Raw genomic sequence first — 21465 nt, 5'->3', positions numbered from 1 at the left:
GAACACTGTGTACAGCTGTACCCTGGCCTGGCCCGGCCCGGCCCACTCCAGCCCGGCCCCGCTCAGCAAGGCTCAATTCACCTCTGCCGTGTTAATGAGCTCTCTCGCGCATACGCACCCTCTCAACTTATCTCGCACCCTCGCTTTTTTTTATCTCGCTCATATCCACTCTCACGTTGTCTCTGTCGCATTCCTCTAAGCCCCCCACCCTCCTCCACCCTGTCAGCCAGGCTCCGAGTCCCAGCATTCTGCTGAGTGCTGACTCTCATCACAGCGAGGCAGGCCTCCGTCGTCCTCGGTGGTTTGGCCCTCAACAAAAATAACCTCCGTGTCGAGGGGCAGAAGCGAGGTTTGAATATTTCATATTGTGTATGGTGGTGTGTGCACATGCGTGAACAGGACAGAAGAACTGGCCAGGCGAGTCGGCCTGTGCTCAGATTCTCCGGCGCTGCTCCTCTAACCTCACCTGCCCTGCGTTCAGATGTAAAAATAAATAAAAAATCCCTGTTGCCCGCTGCCCACTCCCAATACCTGGCCCTGCCACGTCCTCTCACCTGCTCGTTTCACCCTCGCCCTCCATTTTGCCCTCTTTTCACTGGTCTGTAGCCTCATGGTCTCCCTGTTTATCAAGCTGCCTCAGACCTCTGTCTTGATGTGCTCTAACCTTCTTCCTCTCTTGCCGGCGAGGGTCCAGTTTGAAGTGACAGGCAGGGTGATGGGGTCATGAATGGAGGTGGCCGAAGTGTTCTCCATTGTGTTTGTAAAGCATCCCTGAGACCATGAGTGTCTCTTGTGCCCTTGAGCAAGACCCCCCAACTGCTCCTGATGAGCAGATTTGTACCTTGCATGGTTGCCTTGCCTCCGTTGTGTGTGTGAATGTAGCACACATTCTAAAGCGCTTTGGAAAGTGGTGCCATATAAATGCAGACCATGTACAATCTGAGTGGCAGTCTGTGAACAACTAACCTTTTGATCAACTGTTCTTTTTCATTTTCTCCCCAATGTAGTCAGTATGCCAATTCCCCCCATGTTTTATAGCCTGTGTCACTGCCAACCGCTACTGTTGTGCTGTGGAGGGGTGTAGACAGACAACCACGTCTCCTCCAACGTGCACGGAGGAACACGCCATCATTCCCAGTTCCGCTCTCTGCTGGCTTCCCACCTGCGAAGTGCGAGCACGGCCAATCGCGTTCGTTGGAGCGCCCGGCCAGGCCGGAGGCACCGTGGAAGAATCAAGCCCCTGTCTCCTCCACAGTGCTGGGCAGGAACTTTACCCCTGCGCCACCTGGACGCCACAATGAACCTTTTAAGTCTAGTGTGTGTGTGGCCATTGATCCTCCACTGGTGGGGCTGGGCAATTAACTGAAAATATATCAAAACCAACATTTAGAACCAATAACCGACTTAATCTTGCTCATATAGGTTACTTGAATAATCGAGAAGCAGGTTTTTTTTGGGGGGGGGGATACATGTTTTTATTTTTTTATATCTACAAATCAACACAAAACAATTCTAATCGATTAGTCCCCTTAATAGTTAATACCATGTTGTTTGTACAATGATGGCATGCAAAAACAGCTAAAATAGCCCATCTACAAGCTTACAACTTCGATCATTAATCGTAACTGTGGCAAAGTTTGACATAATCGTGATATTGATTTTAAGTCATATCTTCCGGCCCTATCCATCCACCAATACACTCTCGAGTCTTTTACCAAGAAATGCGCTCTATATTATGTTAATTTACATGCACGTACAGTAAAGGCAATTATATGAGAGACAGTGTCACTTCATGAAGTCTCGTGTAGCCAGATGACCAGAGATCTCCGCCTAATGATACGTCTGGTGACATCTAAATGAGTGGGCTAAAACTGGGTGGAAACAATTCGGCAATTAAAAAAATAACTGCATTGCAGAACCAATGCAGAGACTTTAGGGCGGTCCTTCCTATTGGGATTTTTTTGTCAAAGCAGTAGGTTTAGGTTTGTCAGCAGCCGTTTAGATGTCTGATCGTCTGGCTACGCAAGACTACAACATATCATTTCGCTCAATCTATTTAATGCCTACAGTAAAACATACTGTAGCCCATGCACCGGGCACACACACAAGCACGCACGCACACACCCTTTCCTTCCTGTCTCTCTTCACTGTACTTAGTTACCAATAAAGCGGAGATGCATCCTTAAAAATACATTTTAAAAAAGCAGCATGCTGAAAAGCTAATTAGCTACTAGTCAGGTGAAACTAGCGAACGGTTGGTGGTGAACAACAGTTTACAATGTAATACACGTTTTCAGTGGCATGTTTGGTACTTTCCCAGGTAACAGCTGCAATTACAGCCGATTTCCACTCGTTACATGAATGTGCATTGGTTGATAAAACCACAAGGTCCCCATTATGTACCAGTTCCATGTGAATACCTCAGGAAATGACAAATCGTTGTAAGCGTTTGTGTGAAGTACACAAATGGAGAGGCAGAACCTCCATTATAAGCTACTGTAACTTAACACCATGTCCTGCTTTTGTCTGTAGTCTTGTATGTAGTTAATCTTCATCATGTAACCTAAAACTTCCACACAGTAATTAACCCATGACTTTTAGGCCACATCTTTTTCTGTCAACAATTGATTGTTTCTGCTCTGGCTCAAGTTAACTTTCGTTTGAGAACATAAAATGTGCTATTGTTGAAACTGAAACCATGTAATAAGGTCACTCTACATACATTTAGGTTTAGATAGATCTGAGCGGCTGATTCATCAACGCTGGGTCATACCAAAGACTATAAAAATGGGACCCAATGCCTCCCGGCTTGGCACTCAGCATCAAGGGGTGGATTGGGACATACTAGCGTCATGTCCAGGCTCCAGGGGGTGTACTTGTACTTCATGTCCAGGGGATGTAATTGCACATCAAGCCACCTCAGTGACACGCTACAGAAACAGGACATAGGCTCCTTCCCTATGGGCCACACATGGCTCTGGAACCTTTTGGTTCCCAAGGCTACTTACTTACAGAACTTATTATAGGCAAAATGTTGTCGGAAATCTACAAGCTCATAACCATGTGAGCTTTTAGATCAGCTATACTTTCACTATTTGCGCATGACGGCATTGTGCAACGAACTATAAAATAACACTCAAGTGGCTAATCGATTTGTTCACGATTATTTGATTAATCAAAAAAGTAATTGCAGCCCTAATTTGAACATGGCTAAGGTTTCAGGCTCTATGGAAACACACAGCTTCTCTAGTCTATAAATCTGGTTATGCTTCAGCGGAAAAGTGCCACGCCAAAACTCGACAAGAATAACACATTTTCAAATGAAGAAAGTGTCAGCACACAATGCAGCGCCTCAACACTTTTTTTCCATAAGCATAAATCAGCTTTTACAGGAAGAGAGGCGACAAGAGACAGTAGGAAGAGCAGTCACACATGACGGGAAAATAACCTACTCTCTCTGAATACGATATGTCATTGCAGGAGTTGAAGCAGTCAATTGAACCAGTTGATTTAATCGTTTATTACAAATCCGCTATTTTCGCTATATGTTTTTAAACATTCTTTAACACTTTTGTAAGTGTTAAATAGGGCTTACGTGATTAAAACCAGGAAAGGACAACACTTATGCCATATCGTATTAAAGTTGTGCAGGTCCACAAATAACGATTTTTAGCAGCCTCTGCTGGTCATTACCGTCACTGCAGGCCGTTTGTTTATTCCTCTGTTACCCAGAATTCCATTTGTTTTCACCGGAAGACGGAAGCGTTTCAAAAAGCGTTCTTTTAATTGTTTTATACGATCTGTGGATCGTTTCTCTTAGCCAGTGGAGCTTTAGTTACCGTGAGCTGTGTTTTCTTTTTCTGTTGTTTTTCAACCTTCAAATCATACAATCTCTTAAAATCAGCGTGAGTTTCCTTTTTGTTATTAGCGCGGTAGTTCCTGGCCAAACAGGAAACCGGTGCGGTAGTTCCTGGCCAAACAGGAAACCGGTGCATTTCCGCCTCCGTTTTCCGGCTAGATGACGTCATTTTCGCGGGAAAGGCTCGCCGAGCCACCGTTCCATAGAAAATATATAAATAAAAGGCTTTCGGGGGTGAAATTCATGGAGTGGGTGTTGTGAAACTTTTGCCACTCACAAAAGATATACAATTTAACTTTAGTTTTGTTGAAAAAGTTACCTAGTATTACTTTAACTAAAATCCCAGACAATATCTAGTCTCATATCATAATATCGATATATTGCCCAGGCCTAGAGTGAAGCCAAGCCACAGGGCTGGTGAACTGGTTCAAATAGAAGGGCAGCGAAGGCAGACGTTGTGTCCTTCATAGACATTTGTTGCCCACCAGGCGGGCACCCTCTGAATAGTCGTTTTAAATAGGTACCACGCACTGCTGATTAGCCAACAGCTAAAAGCAGCATATGGCCCTCTGTGTGAACCCAATACCATGACAGCCAGCTTCACAACAACGTCAATGTTTTGATAAGAACCCAAGACAAGGAAGACTGATGAACATAGAGTATGATCATACCCATGTACTCAGCAACAACAACACAAGAAAGCTGTGATTCCCAACCTGTGGGATGGGGCCCACTGGTGGGCTGTGAGGTTATTGCAAGTGGGCCCCCATATAATTGGCAAAACACAAAAATATTAGTATAAGAAATAATAAAAAAGAATGTAAAAAAAAGAATGTCATCGCATTTTTTAATGATCACAGTGATAGCGATAAATAGGAAGCATGTTATGTTGATTTCATCGATCCAAGCCAGAACTTTGATTGCTGTGTAGCTCAGATGGGTTGCCCATGAATGCCTTATGAGATTTTCAAGTGGACCTTGATCCACAAAAAGCTTGGGAACCACTACACTAAAGTCACTGAGATCTTTTTCAGACAGAGAGAGGTTGAAACCGAACTATGTAAAATTAGAGCACACTCCAATGAAAAAGAAGAAGAAATCAATTCCAACCATTTGCGCAAAGCAGGAAATGACCTTGCCCATTCACTCGCATTCACAGACAAAACTAAAAAAAGGCCTTCTATTTTTTCTGAATCATAAGGAGAGCGGTTGCGGTCACAGCCGTATGGTAATGACAGCGAGTTAATGACTTGTGATAATTCTTCTGTTACACTGAAAAGGACTTGCGTTGTTCAAAGAAGAGAAGTGGGACAGAACGCGTCCCCCTCTACAGTGGATGGGAGTTTCAAGTGGTCATGGAGTGAATAAGGGTTTAAGAGGTATTTGTCTGGGGCGAGTTTCAACAGTTCAACAGAGGTTCAACACAGTAAAATCCCCAGTGTTAATTTAACTCTGAGAGTGTACGAATGGAGCCAAATGGTCCATTTGGCCCCACTCCACTCTCAGATTTAAAGCACCGATAATCTTTCTGTTTAGAATGACTCATAAGTGGAAAATGAAGTGGCATGCTTTGTAAAGCATTTGAGAAAAGCTGCTTGTTCTACAGTGGAACATTACTAATAGATGCACATAAATTCTGTCTTTATTGATGACTTCATTATTGATTCAGCTCCTCTCCAATGATCATCTATGTACACGAGCCAAATACTTTTTCATCTTAACCGTAATAGACTCTTCCACCAAAACCTGATTTATACTTTGCTGCGTGCCGGTGTTGGGCACTGAAAATAGTACAACAACAAGCTTGTTAGCTTGTAGATAGGCTATCTTTGTGCAATTTTGATCATCTCTAATTTTATAAAATAATAATCGATCCATATTTTGGGCATGTCGAAGGCAAAAAAACATTTAAAAAAAAGATTAAATAATGGAAATAGCTCATCTACTGGCTTACAACACGTCGAATCGTCGATCTGCTATTTCACTATTTTTGCACGACACAGTTGTGTAAAATATAATATACACCGAATTCATCGATTTGTTGATTTATATATTCTTTTCTTCTCGATGTATTCAATTAATCGAAAAAGTAATTGAATAATCACTAAGAAAATCTTGGATAGTTGCAGCTACTCTTGGTACATATTGTGAGTCTGTCCTTGTGTACTAGTGTAGAATGGGGTGACCTATATTGTACTTTGATTTGTGCTTGAAATTAGGTCAAAGAAATATTCATGTTCTGTTTTATGCTCTCTACGACGTCACTGTCCTTTTCTTTGTTTAGAAAGGATTACAGGAGAGAGACAGGAAACGGAAGGCAGAAAGAGAGGAAAGAGGGGAAGGACATATTGAACTGGAGACATTTACATTGTATACATACACATACATACATACGTACGTACGTACGTACGTACGTACATACATACATACATACATACATACATACATACATACATACATACATACATACATACATACATACATACATACATACATACATACATACATACATACATACATACATACATACATACATATAATGTATATCTGGTAATTGACCAGAGATATATATACTGTATATAGGCCTATATATACTGGCCTAACCAATCCAATCCAATCCACTTTATTTATATAGCACTTTTTATAACTTTTTCAGGGTTACCAAAGTGCTGTACAGAAAATCAAAAACCAAACACCAACGCAGGGAAAGCTAAAACACAGAAACAACAGCAAAACATACAGCAAAAAATAAGCAAAATAAACAACAGAAGGAGACACATCAATGAAAAATACAAGACGCAGCCGCGTCAGCAGACTGTGAAACAAAACAAAGACCACAGAAACTCTCAAACAGGCCCAAAAAAGCCAAGGTATAAAGGTGGGACTTAAGGCGAGATTTCAAAGTCTCGATGGTTTGATATCAAACTGGGCCAGTTTGATATGGGAGGGGAGTGCATTCCATAATATGGGCGCTGTACTGAAAAGGCTCGGTCACTTCTGGTCTTTAAACTTGAAGTAGGGACCTCAAGTCTCAACTGGCCCGCAGACCGCAGTGGCCTAGGGGGGTTATACACCTCTAGGAGTTCAGATAGGTACTGAGGTGCCAGGCCATTCAGTGATTTAAAAACAAACAATAAAATCTTAAAATCAATTCTGAAGCGAACAGGGAGCCAGTGAAGTGAAGCCAGAATCGGTGTAATGTGGTCACGCTTGTGGGTTCCCGTTAGGAGACGTGCCGCAGCGTTTTGGACTAGCTTTAAACGTGCAATGGAGGCTTTGTTTAAGCCAACATAAAGTGCATTACAGTAGTCCAAACGTGTGGTGATAAAAGCATGACCCCACCCCCACTCAACACGTGCGCACACACAAACACACTCACTCACTCACTCGCTCGCTCACTCACTCACTCACTCACTCACTCACTCACTCACTCACTCACTCACTCACTCACTCACTCACTCACTCACTCACTCACTCGTCTGGTCCGGTTTCATCTACATGATGCGTGTGATGCTTCATGTGTGTGATGTGTGTGTCTCCTGTGCAGGTATAATGGCTCTCTTCCCAGCGGAGACCGCGGTCGCAGAAAAAGCAGGTTCGCTCTCTACCGGAGAGCCAAGGCCAACGGTGTCAAACCCAGCACCGTGCACATCCTCAACACACCACAGGACAGCAAGGTGTGTGTGTGTGTGTGTGTGTGTGTGTGTGTGTGTGTGTGTGTGTGTGTGTGTGTGTGTGTGTGTGTGTGTGTGTGTGTGTGTGTGTGTGTGTGTGTGTGTGTGTGTGTGTGTGTGTGTGTGTGTGTGTGTGTGTGTGTGTGTGTGTGTGTGTGTGTGTGTGTGTGTGTGTGTGTGTGTGTGTGTGTTTTATCAGTGGATGCCATTAGTCATTAGTTTCCTTCCTATGACTATCTGTTTCTTCACTATAGGTGAAAGATCACTACACATGAGGACTGGGTTTATGTCTGTGTATGTGTATTTATAGTGTATGTTTGTATGTGTTTATGAGTGTATCTATGGATACATTATTGTTTGCGTTTTAACTGGTTCTAGACCAGACGCGTTGCTAGGTCTCTACTAGGTTGGGGGCTTAGCGGATTTCGGCGGATTTGGGTACTTTTTTCCCCGTTTTTTGTTACTTTATTTCGGTTTTAGGGTTAGGGGTAGGGTTAGGTTAGGGTTATAGATATATTAAAAAAAATATATATATATATATATATTGCTGGCTTTGGATAAAACATTGGTGGCTATAGAGCATCGCAGTTCCCGCCCACTTGCAATGCATTTTTCCCATTGACATTTCCAAAAATATTTATATCAATTAATTTAAGCCTAGAATCAAGCCATCCAGGGTCCTGGTGAATCATGACCATAAAACATTTTTTTCTGTGATTTATTTTATTTTATATTTAATTATATGATATCTCTGCTGTCCGGCCGGAACCAGCTAAATCCAAAATGGTAATTGTTCAGGAAATGAAAAACAAAATATAAGTTTTTCAGAAAATGAAGAAAACCTTATATTTTTAAAACAAAGCAATACTGCCTCATCAAACTTGGTATTGTGACTTTATATATTATCAGATACTTGCATGTGTCATTATATTATCACCACTTTACCCAAATCCAGCTCAAGTGGAGTTAGGAGTTTTGTGCAAACACAAATCCAGCGCAAGTGGAGTTAGGAGGTTTTGTCCATCATTGATAAGAACAGCTGGCAATGGATCTCAAAGCTCACAATCACAACGCATTGTGAGCTTGGAGATCAGCTATTTATGGTTAGCGCCATCCTCATATACTAAGTATAGATCAAGCTGAATTCTGTACTTAAACAACTTTTATTTTAACATGCATTGTAAACAACCATGGATCTAACTGTTACCACTGTTGTTCTTCTACAGTTGAGTGCAACAAACAATTCTGCCTCAATACTCAATCATGTTTTTAACAAAAGCAATCATGGCACACCAACAATAAATAAATGGCATATAAATACAAAATACATTCATGAAAAATAGAATATGTAGCCTATCAAATCTGTAGCCTACTGCACTAACAATAACAACCACAGTTGAATTTACCTATCATATACCTATCAACATTTTATTATCACACTGTTGTGTGTTGCGTGTGTGTGGTGGGTGTTTCTTAGTGCTTCAGATTGTCATAAAAGCTGTGAAAGTCTTTTGGCATGATCTCCTTGAGCTCTTGGAGATGTTTGAAACAAACTCCTGCACACACTCATTCTCTTTCCATTAACATTTAAAAAGAAAACACGAGCAGATGACCTTTGTGAAGACACCCTTCTCCTCTTTACTGGGGTGACATCCATCAAACCTTGCACATACATTCTCTTCTCTTCCCAGTTTATGTTCTCCCAAAAGCATTGAAAAGTCTTCTCCCTGTCTGCCTCATACAGAGCAGAGCTTCTCTGAGAGCCTGAGAGGAGGGGGGAGTTGTTTGTTTTTGACGGACAGTTTGGGGGTCATTACAGGCACACAAAAAAAGCTTTTTTATTTTTTATTTTTTTATAGCAAAAATAGCAGATCTACAAGCTCACGTTGTGAACTTGTAGATCAGCTATTTTAGCTATTTTTTAAATCAGGCTTTAAAGGGGAATTTTGGACCACAGTTTTCTTACCTTTTCTATGATGTTATGATATCCTAGGATGAATGGTACAGTAGAAAAATGTCATAACTCCATCCCGGATCCGCCACAGCTAAAAACGCGCGCCAATAGGCCTTGCGCTAGATCGCATATATAGATTTTGTTCTGACATTCATAGTAACAGAACACTATGCAATGTGATTGCCCTGAATGCACCCCACCGGAAGTCTCGCTAGACAAGATTGAAATCTCGAGATTGAAATCTTGTCTGGCAAGACTTCCGGTGGGGTGCATTTTTTCACATTTTTGCCACCCTCGTTTTTTAAAGAAATTACGCCTTCTGAGAGTTAGATTGAAGATCTCATTCTTTGACTTCAGTCTGATTTAGATATTAATCATTAAAACAAACATGTAGAATTTTTCTAATCAACGTTTAGAAGGTTTAACAAAAGAAAAAGAAATAGAGCAATTTTTTTTTAAAGGCTTTGGTACAAAGGGGATCATTTATGGTTTAAAATACGTTACTTAGTAGTTGGCTGACATTCTCCTCTCATTGGAGGAGGAACACACTCTTTCAGATCAACTACATTTAAGCCTCTAACCCAGTGGTTCTCAAAGTGGGGTCTTTGAAGGGGTCCCCAGAAAAAATTGTTAATAAAGCATTAAAAAAACAGGTGAACCACTTTAATCGTTTCCAAAAATCCTGAACAACTTTTGAAAGATTTTGATTTTTGAAACATTGTCTGTACAAGGGTCTCTGGCACAAACTCTTTTCAGATAGGAAAATACAAAATACAAATCAATCTGAGGGTCCTTGACACGAAATGTTTGAGAACCACCGCTCTAAGCTGTTGTTGTTGTTATTGTGTTGTTACAGGCTGTCCACAGCAGAGGGCAGCATAGCATCTCCTTCACTCTGTCCCGTAACCAGACGGTGGTGGTGGAGTATTGCCATGACAACGACACTGACATGTTTCAGGTAGGCATGCCGACCAGATGACTGTAACGTTGTGCGGTCATCTGTCCTCCATAACCTCTCTCCTCAATCAGTGGTGTACCCACTGTAGAGGCAGGACAGGACAGGCCTGCCCAACTAAGATCCCGCCTCCCCTAGAAAACCCAAATAACCCTCATAAATCCTCAAAGTCACGCATCCAACAAGCTTTGAACTGAGCAGATTGGACCTTCCGTTCCAGAGATAATGGACAAAACATCTTGAAAACGGCCACTTTCGCCGGTTTTCGGTCGCCGATATTCGAGGCGGGGGGGGGGGAATCTCGCCTGCCCTAAACGTAATTCCTGGGGACGCTACTGTCCTCAATGTCCCTGTTAATGCAGAAATGCCTCAGAAATAATTACATTTAAAAAGCCTTCAGAACATTTTCAGAAATTCTTTTGAAAATGTTTTAATTTCTTGTCTCCTGATTTTTTCTTTTATAATTTTTTGAGAAATTTGGTAAATCTTTTGAAATAATGATCCTATATTAAAATTGCCTTGTGGGTGGACGGTGTATGTATACGTCACAAACGTAACATGCCCATATATGGAGACTAATCTGGAGCATGGACAGTTATATAAACCTGGCTGGTGTCACTGATGATGTCACACTTTCACATCGCTCTGTGATATTACAAGCTTACAGAGGTTACCATAATATGAAGACTATTCTGGAAGTGGAAAGTCGGTCGAAAGCAGATCTCCCAAAAATATAAATAAATCCGCTATATGGAGTACCCTGATGTCATCAATATGACGTCACAGTACTGTCACTTGTGTCACTATCTAGTGGACGAGAAGTCCACTTTTAAAGGATTTCTAATTGAGAGCTTAGTTAACTTCTAAGGGATTGTACAGTGCAGGATCGTCCATGTCTCACAACCAGGGCCAATGAATATTCATTAAGCCCAAAAATAGAATGGAGGGGTGCCAGCTTTTAAGTGGGACCCAGATACATTCAAAGCTGCAAGATCCTTCAAGGAAATTAAAGAATCCTGCTTACGGAATTACTGTCATCGCACCTATATCATTTACATCCAGTATTCATGGATTCTATTGTTATATCTTATATATGTATACACACGAGTAAAACCATTTGAAAAACCCAATAAACAAAGTTAAAAAAAACCATTTGGTTTGGTTCATCAACATAGCAGCACTATCAGAATCAGAATCAGTTTTATTGTCACATCACAGGTTTACAAGGTAAAAAAGTGGGTGAAATTCTTTTTTGTACATCGTTCCCATCGCAACGTTAGTTTCCATAGAGAGAAGAGGGGGGGGGGAGAAGAAGAGGGTGGGGGGCAGGTGGGAAGGAGATCAAAACAAGAGAGCAACAGAAGGCCAGACAAGTTATCTACATATTTACAAATTACCTGAGATAATAAAAAAGACTAAAAAAAACTAAACTAAGGTGCCTGAGCATAGCAGCAATGTATTGTATACTGTGCATGTTATACTTATACTGTGCATGATAGACAATGGACGTTAAGGTGCTTAGAGGAAAAGGAGCACAATAAAAAAAGACCAAAAAAAAGTCAGTGCGTTATACAAGGGATTAAGGTGCAAAAGGTCAGTGCGTGTCCACCTAGAGTGGACTGACCCTAGTATAATCCGCAAGTAGCTCCATGAGGGAGTGCAACAAAAAGTCATTTGTACCTGGTGTAGTCCACAGGTGTGTCCGAGGGGGGGGCTAAAGTCCAAGTCATTGTCCCTGGTATAATCCACAGGTGTGTTCAGGAAGAGCCAGAAAAGTCTGCGCCGCCTGCTGTCAGGCTGCTGAACTCATCCAGGCTTATGCCCCATTCAGCATTCTGACAGCAGCTGGATTGAAACTACACCAAAACCTGGTGGTGGAACTCTTGATACTGCGGTAGAGCCCCTTGCCCGGTCGCGGTCGTTGTAGGGGGTTGAACAGTCTGTGACTTGGGTGGTGCTTGTCCTTGATGATGCGCTTGGCTTTGACCACGCACCGCTTTTTGTACAGTTCCTGGAGCGCTAACACTAAGCACTAACACAAAAACAAAGAAATAATAAAAAATAACGACAGTAAGAAAAAATAGCAAGTATGTACATTAGTCATCATAGCACACTGAGGTGCTTGAAGCATTTCCAGAGCTTATTATTGTACTTGTTCCTGGTCTGTTCGTTCATAAATTTGATTGTCTGAGGGAAGTAGCTATTTTGCAGCCTACTGCTTGCGGCCTTGTGGCTGCGAAACCATTTGCGAAATTCAATGGACAGAAAAAACAAGAGCATGATTTAAATTCAGATAATGTGATATTTGGCTGTTTTGTTTTGTCTGTTTCCTCGGATTACAGTCTTGAATGGCATAAATTGTAAATATTGCTGCCCCATTCAGATGGGAAATAGGTTATCTGATTCAGAGATTTTGTTTAGTAAATGTTACATAAATAAGGTAATGAACTTACAAACAGCAGTGATACAGGCTTTGGTTTTCCCCCTTGAAGATAAGACTTGGCAGCAAAATGTACAGATACAACTGTCTTTTACACTTGTAGCATAAAGACGATCAATAAATTACAGCGAGAACGAAGGAAGTAGCGTGTAGCATATAGATGATCAATAATTTCCCGAGAGAAGGCGGTAGAAATCATGTCAAACCTGATCATTGCAAGCTGCTTTGCACGTGCAACCGGGTCTACATCACATGACCTCTCACTACTTAAATTTTATGTCAGTTTATGACAGTTTGGGGACAGTAATTTAACCTATCTTTTGAAAACATATTGTACTGTATATTACACCCTATCTTACCTGTCAGTAACAGATGAACTATGTGTTCAAACAAATGTTCCGCGTTGTCTCCCCGTAGATCGGGCGCTCCACAGAAAGTCCCATCGATTTTGTGGTGACAGACACCTCCGGAGGAGGCAAGGAGGGAGAGGACCCCTCTGTGGCCCCAAGCACCATCTCACGCTTTGCCTGCAGGGTGGTGTGCGAACGCAACCCCCCCTACACTGCACGCATCTACGCCGCTGGCTTCGACTCATCCAAAAACATCTTTCTCGGGGTAGGTGGACCGATGCAGTGGGTTCAGCTTGTGAACTTCATCGGAAGGGAAGACTTACAATAGGAAAGTGATTTCGCAAAGACATTTGGACAGAATGCTGAGAAAGCATGCCGGAGCATAAAGAGAAAATTAAATGCGACTGGGAAATGCGACAGGAATTTCGAATCAATGTGATAAAACTGAGTATAATTGCATGGTGTAAGGGAGTGGAGTAGAGCTGTTTATCACAGTATCACACAACGTGGAATCCGAGAACAATATCATTAGTATGCAGATCCTTTAGTAAAGCCTTGGCGTGACCTTTTTGAACAATGTTTTCACCTTTATGAGACAACACTTGTCAAGCTTCATGCTTGCTGTTTTCTAGAGGTTTCGATTTATTTATTTTCTTGTTTACTTTCTTTGTTTTTTCTTTTGGTATAGTCTCGCGTAGCCAGACCATCAGAGATCTCCACCTACTGATCTGAGGTTATTTAGATTCAATGAATGGGCTAAAATTGTGTGGAAACAATTTGAAGATTGAAAAGATTTTCAACAATATTTTTGGGCTTTTCTTCTGCCTTTATTGATAGAGATAGTAGACTGACAGGAAATGGAGAGATGGGGAGTGACACGCAGCAAATGTTGTCGGGATCGGGAGTCGAACCCGCAACACGCTGTCAGGCAGCATTAGCAGCCTAGGTGGGAAAAAACTATAATTGCATTGCAGAACCAATGCAAATACTTGAGGGCGTATTTGTTTTCAAAGCAGTGGGCGTAGCCACTGTTCTAGCCCATACACTGACTGAATTTAGATTTCCCCAGACGTATCAGTAAGCCGAGATCTCTGATTGTTTGGCAACACAAAACTACTTTTTGTATATTTAGTTTGAATGCTACTGCCACCAGCCTAATTTCCACATGTGTAGGTATGTTCAGCGAAGTGGCACTGAACATACCTAAACTGAAGTCAGTGATCTAAGTGATCCAATCCCCTCTCCTCCATGTTTCCTCCAGGAAAAAGCCACCAAGTGGAAGAACCCAGATGGCCATATGGATGGTCTGACAACCAATGGTGTGCTGGTGATGCACCCAGAGGGGTTTCCTGAGGACTCCAAGCAGGGGCTGTGGCGGGAGATCTCTGTGTGTGGAGACGTCTACGCACTCAGAGAAACTCGCTCAGGGCCCAGCCGAGGAAAACTGGTCAGTCAGTTGTGGTTGTTCGTTTTGTGTGTGTGTGCATGCTTGTGTTTCTTTGCGTGTATGTGTGTGTGTGCTTTGTGGTGTTGTCATCATGTCAGTCTTGACAGCAATCTTGTGTTGCCCCCTATAGGCTGAAGGGGAGAGCAGCGCCCTGCGAGATGGCTCCCTGGTGGACTTGTGTGGTGCCACGCTGCTGTGGCGTACTGGAGAGGGGCTGCTACGTGCGCCTACCTTGCGCCATCTGGAAGCACTCCGTCAGGAACTCAACGCTGCCCGGCCCCAGTGCCCTGTAGGCCTAAGCACCCTGGCCTTTCCCAGCCTGCCGCGCAGCCACAGGTAGGGGCTTATAACATGGGCTGTACAGCACTGTTTCTTAACCGGGAGTCTGCAGACTCCTAGTGGTCTGTGGTGTAATGTGCAAGGGGTCCGTGAAATAATACAATCTATATCTTACTTTACAGATAACATATCTGTACATGTACGTAACATATGTCTTAAAATAGCGACCACAGCATTTATTTACCGTGACTGCAGAAGTTAACAGGCTTTTATTTGAAGCAGGCTTGTGTTGGAGGCTGCCCGTCATAATTCATAATAAGTCATAATTTAATATAGAGAAACACTAGAATTTCAGTGAAATATAGCATAAATATGCTGTTCTCTGCAAGAGATTTATTGAAATCTCAGATTTGGTGTACTTGACGATTTTGGATGCATACTGTATGCTATACTTTTTATTTTAATTTATGCAGTACTGGAATAAAGCAATATAGGGTTTCCCTACAATTAGGCTAATGCAATTCCAGTTTCTGTGTGTGTGCACGTGTGTGTGTGTGTGTAATCTGAAGACTCACCTCTTCAGACTCCACCTTAGCCCGTAGCACTTGCCCTAGCCTCAACGACCTTGCAGGCTTATGCAAAGGCTAAAATGTAATTTAGATAGCATGTTATGTAGACAGATGCCAGGTCACTGTTGACCTGGCAGTGTGTATAGTTTCAATGTACAGATTATTGACTTTTTTTTTGATATTCTACTGTTAGACTGATGATAGGTTCTTGGTTTACTTATGATCCATACATGACTATTTCTATGCATCTGATGTATTACCTTGTATTGTCCTTGCTTACTGTAAATCGCTCTGGATTAAGAGCATCTGTTAAATACCTAAATTGTAAATTGTGTCATCAGGACCACTTAAAATATGCAGGTAGTCCAGTACTAAGAAAGGGCTGAGAACCACTGCATTCAGTGTACAGTATGTTAGTGGCTGGCAGGTCACCTGGTGTGGCCAGTTCATGTTTGCATCAAGTTGTTAAACTGCATGTCATGCTGTACCAAAATCTGTGACCTAAAAATGACTGATTTACTAATTTTCGAGGGGCGACAACTAAGTATAATATAAGTATGAATAATTCAGACTAAGAAAGGAAATATCTGAGTGATTTGTGTTGCAACAAAACATGCCTCTCTGACAATTTTAATGTAAATTTCGCATGAATAACGTCATGTCCTCGATTTGCCCTTTCTAGTCTTGAAGAGCGCCAGCCCTGGGTCTACCTCACCTGCGGCCACGTCCACGGACGCCACGACTGGGGCCAGAGGTCCAACGGCGAGGAGGAGCGAGGGGAAGGGGATGGCTCCGGAACGGTCCGCAGGGAGTGCCCCTTGTGCCGGAGCATCGGGCCCTACGTGCCCCTCTGGCTCGGGTGTGAGCCCGCAGTGTATGTGGACGCCGGAGCTCCCACGCACGGGTTTGTGCCCTGCGGCCACGTCTGCTCGGAGAGGACAGCCAAGTACTGGGCCGAGACCCCTCTGCCCCACGGCACCCACGCCTTCAGGCCTGTCTGTCCCTTCTGCTCCTCTGCACTCAGCACTCCCGGCTGGACGCGTCTCATCTTCCAGGGTCCCATCGACTAGCCTGACGCACGTGCAGCAGCGCAGCGTCCACTAACCGCTAGCGATAGCGGAAACGACGGGCAGTGCACTCGTTGGCTTGGGGGATTTAGGCGGCGAACGATGTCCACTTTAGAGAAGTCGTCACTCGTAGGGGGGATGTGATGTTAGAGCAGCACGTTTGTTCTACGCCCTGTCTGAATGTCGGCTAACACTACCTACACCCCAGAATTCGGAGGGTTAATATAGTAACCGAGATACCCGCAAGGGTCAATTTTTACACTCTGACCTACATTAGCACTCCGGATTTTACTACGTATGTTTCCATCCAAGTGGTTATCTTATTATCAATAGAAGTGTCCGATTTTGATTATAAAAAAAGTATTGCAAAACATGTTTTTACATTCTCTTGAGGTGAAAGAGTTTGTGTCGTTAAAAGAGTTATACCATAGTGATAGGAACACTTTAGTCAAAAAAATAATGACTTGGGACGCTGTCAACTTGAACAATCGTAATCACCTTTGTGGCAGGTGTGTGTTTGGCGTAACTATGTTCTATGTGCAGGTATAGTCTGTGTATTGGCAGCAGCTCAATTGATGGAAATGTATTACAATTGTATATTTATACTTGCAGTATTTGAAAACTGTGCTTAAAAGTCACTGGACAATTGGATGGGAACATACAGTGAGTGTAGGGTTGCTGAATGCAGCTCTGGGCTAGAGATTCCTTCTCCCTGTTTATTCCTCAATGTTTGCTCATCCGTATAGGATCAGGATAGGTGTGGTATTCATGCAAGATGACAGTACTGGTATGCTGACACACTATGGGTGTCACACATATCCCTGTCCGTCTATTCAGATTGGCAAGCAGAGGAGGTCTAGACTAGGGCTTTGTTTTAAACTCGGGCAAAATCCACTACATAACTCTCAGAAGCAATAATAGCACTTCCATGCAATACCCTCCTAGATAAGCTAGTTGTTTGCGCTATGTTTAGCTAAGTGTTGGGTCACAGCTCACTTCAAACATGGCCGAAAACGTCTCCGGGGCAATGGCTCAACCAGAGGTGTGTTCAACTCAAATTTAATTTTCTTCTTTTTAACCACAGTATAAGTCATTTTAGGCGAAATTTCTCAAAGATAGCCTAGACCTATATGATTAATTTATGCCCCGTCGTATAACGCTGTTGAGCAGGAAAAATGGCAGATCTATAAGCGCATCACATGAGCTTGTAGATCAACTATTTTCATCATACAACGGTTTCAGGCTATTAACTTAAGTGTCAGACTAAAGATATCTGTAGGATGAAATAATGTGAGTGGCTCAGCAAGATTGGTTAATGAATCGGTTAGCAATGTTGATTACCTAACTGTAATTACTAACTGGGATGACTTTAAGGCGTATTTAGAATGTTTCCTGAGCGTATACAGTATACTGTAGACAGGAAAGGAAAACTCTGAGCGCTCCTCACCTAGCATCAACAAATGACAGCAAAACATGATGTATGTATTATATATGATTTGCTGCCAATATGTTCAACTGAACACACCTCTGGTTTATGACTGAATTATGATCAAACAGGGTCTGTGTGTGTTACAGTATGATGGAGGGTCAAATGCTATGACCTTACTTAACCTCAAAAGACAACTTTCTTCTTTTTTTCTTCAAAGAAAACTATTTTGTTAGGGAACTGGGAGGGCATTGTTTTCGGGGAGGAAAAGAGTAAATGGGCTTATTTTAGATGTTTCAGTGTTTAAAAAGAAATGACAAATATTTTTCTAACTGTTTTTAGTTCAATGTTGTTTTTCAGTGTAAGCAAGTTCTGTATGTTTCAGAATATTATTGTGTGGTAGAACTAGGAGAGCTTGTGAGTGAGAAAATATTTGCCAACACTGTGTCGAACACACTCAATGCGATCATAAACATTGCCCAGACAATGAATGTAGCCAAATACTCAGGCTATGTTTAGCCTTTCCCAGGTGCTCATATTGAATTGTCTATATTGTGATACTATTTTTGTAACTGAATATTAATGGTGTAGCTTGATTATGGTCTAGCTTGAAAATTCAGATTGTGTCAATGCTAATATTATTAGCCTCAAGTATGGAAGATGTATAATTGATATTATTAAATCCTGATTTATACTTGGTTGCGTGACGGTGTCGCACACCGAAAGTTGCAGATCTACAAGCCAACAACATGTAAGCTTGTAGATTGGCTATTTCCGTGTGCGACACTGGCGCTACAAATAGGTATAAATCAGGCATTTCTTACACACCCACATGGAATTGTGTCTAGCTTGCATGTGCCGAACGTACACTACAGATAACACACACACACACATACAGACACAATCACTTATGACTTTGCACGCGGTGGATTGCCAAATTGTAAATTCATGCCACGAGTGTTATAGTGATAAAGAGAAAGGCCAAGATGTCTTCCAAATACACAAAAACTGTTCTGTTATCGAACAACCTGGACGACACTTTCAAAAGAGATAATTAGCATTAGTCTTTTTCTTAAAGGAAGACATGTCCCAAAAAACTAAAAAGCCTGACTCTTGATGCTTGATAGATGTGTGATGTTTATGAATGATTCATAAATTCCCACCCTTTACTACTATGCTAATACTTTCCACTAAACCAACTCACTGCAGAATATCATCAGTTACCAGCTGTCTTAATCTCATATTTAGACATCTTGAAACAACAGTCACCAGACTCACTTTCCTGGTTTCAAGATGATTCCACTTGATTGAATCAAGCAATCTTCTGCTTTGGTTCTTAACTTTCACATTTGAAGTCTGAATATGAAATGAAAACGCCTGGTTTTAATTGACAATTGATGCAGTGTCCTCAGTTATTGTAGCTCAGGATTAGTTTCCCAGAGTCTACAGACAGACAGACAGATGGTCAGGCCTATAGGCAGTTCAGAAGAATATTTCAGTGTTATATTTAAAGGGCCACAGAATGCATAATATTGTGTGTCATGACACAAAATATATTTGCGCGTCAAGTCCCCCCCCCCCCACCCCCGACTACGGGTGATACGTAGGTCAAGGATGAGTCCTGGACTTTGGTGGTTCCCAACCCTGGTCCACAGGGGCCTCTGGCCCATAATCGCATTCACCTGGATGGCATCTTTGTCACTCTTCTATAGCTCTTAACGCCAGGTGAACCTGCTGGATATTCGATTCCCCCTGAATCGAATATCCGGCTGCACCTGTGGTCTCTTGAGGGCGAGGGCTGCTGGGAACCACAGCTACACTTCATATACGGGTTGTAATTAAAGGCTTGGCATTTCCAAGGGGGGTTTTGTGAAGCCAGATAGATTCACAAACAGGGTCGAGGAGGAGAATAAATCAGACTTTACCACTACACAGTACAATCCTCAGTGTTCATTTAATTTGTCACTCCAGAGAGTGTACAGAGTTAAATGAGCACTGAAGATTTTTTACAGTGTACAGTATTGTCATGTGGATGGAGGAAGAGTCGAAGCACCCTTTGGCTTCTATGTGTTTTGACATGAAATGTCAGTTTATTTTTTATGTTACTGGGTTGTCCCTTTCGTTTAGTTGCGATCCTTGTACTTTGAATCCACCTTGGGGTGGAACTTGTCCATATCCAAACATCAAATAACATGATTTTGTTTCTTTCTTTATAGTACTGGTAGGAATGCACCAATCACCAAGTCTTGATTCAAGTGTGAATCTGACCCGTTTTAACAAACTTTTAATTAACAAAAGAAATTATGCTGATGTCACTAATTTGGCACATTCTGACAAATACTCAATTTGATTCTGGAATCAACATGACATATGACAATGTTTTAAGTAATTTTGGCATTCCTGCTCAGTTTATTTTTCTTTTTTGTAATTACTTACTGACGTTTAGCCCTTGTGGACAATCTTATCCTATTCATTTAAACTCATCTTACTTAGCTGCTACTAGTATCCAGCTAATGACCTCACAGTTATAATGCATTCCTTTATTGTTCCTGTACAGCTATTTCGTATTATTTTATATCATAACTTTCTGTAATCGTCCGGTGCACAGACAATCGCTATACACATGTCAATAAACCTGTTAAAACATGAACTCACTGTCAGCGTCTCAGTTGGGAGTTCGGAAGGCTTTACTCCTGAAGCACAGCATCATGTTGATGTCAGTTAGCCTGGAAAAGAGAGATTGATTGATTGATGTACTTTATTTAGTAAGACATGAGAACAACAGTACATGGAAGTACAAATTCACAATACAAGGTCTACTAAACTGGAAGACTCATTAAGCGCTGAGCTTGTTTAAGATGAGATCCCCATGCACACAAATCGTGATGACATATAAGAGACAGATATACACACTACTATACAGAACGTCATACAATCAGCTTACAGGTTACTGGTATGAAGAGTGAAAAATATGTACAGGAGAAGAAAAAAACGGGGAGGGGGGGGGGGTGCTAGGTAGGTTAAGACTTAGACAGGGGCCAAAAACCAGGGGCCAAGAGAGCACAGACATCATCAGAAACAGGGGGAACAAGTCCACCCAAAGTATAAAACAGCACTGAAGTCATTTTAAGAATCAATAGATAAGTACTAGATAAATCAAGTCAAATCAACTGTCCTACACCCAGTAAAAGATGCAACAGCCATGGGATAGGAGGGGGTCATCCCTATGTTCCCTGTTTACCAAAGGGATTAGGGTTAGGGTAGTAAGTGGATTGTAAGCAAATGGCTGAAATGTATATAGGGCTGAAGTGGTTAATGTAGTCAAGTGGTTTTGTAATAATAATCAAAATGTACAAAGTAACTAGTAACTTAAGTTTTCAAATAATTGTAGAGGAGTAAAAGTACAATATTTGCCTCTGGGATGCAGTGGTGTAGAAGTAGAAGT

The 21465-nt window shown here is 42.0% G+C and overlaps 1 protein-coding gene across 2 annotated transcripts in view; it reads left to right on the top strand.

Moving 5' to 3' along the window:
• The window catches only part of LOC308103590 (E3 ubiquitin-protein ligase pellino homolog 2-like), a 243242-nt gene that overhangs the window by 2576 nt on the left and 219201 nt on the right, over positions 1–21465 (top strand). The window contains exons 2-7 of one of the 2 annotated variants that reach the window (XR_013934756.1): positions 7407–7536; positions 10344–10445; positions 13300–13497; positions 14494–14679; positions 14810–15015; positions 16210–17851. Coding sequence is in view for 1 of the 2 variants with exons in the window: in XM_080453649.1 (XP_080309775.1) it covers positions 7407–7536; positions 10344–10445; positions 13300–13497; positions 14494–14679; positions 14810–15015; positions 16210–16597 (1210 nt within the window). In the remaining variant the exon portion in view is untranslated. Of the gene's footprint in view, positions 1–7406; positions 7537–10343; positions 10446–13299; positions 13498–14493; positions 14680–14809; positions 15016–16209; positions 20671–21465 lie in introns of those variants that run through there. The other variant, XM_080453649.1, reaches the window with a different exon arrangement.

The sequence above is a fragment of the Gymnoscopelus braueri genome (genome assembly GCF_963280865.1).
Source record: "Gymnoscopelus braueri genome assembly, chromosome: 16".
Lineage (NCBI taxonomy): Eukaryota > Metazoa > Chordata > Actinopteri > Myctophiformes > Myctophidae > Gymnoscopelus > Gymnoscopelus braueri.
This window is presented reverse-complemented; position numbering and strand designations above follow the sequence as displayed.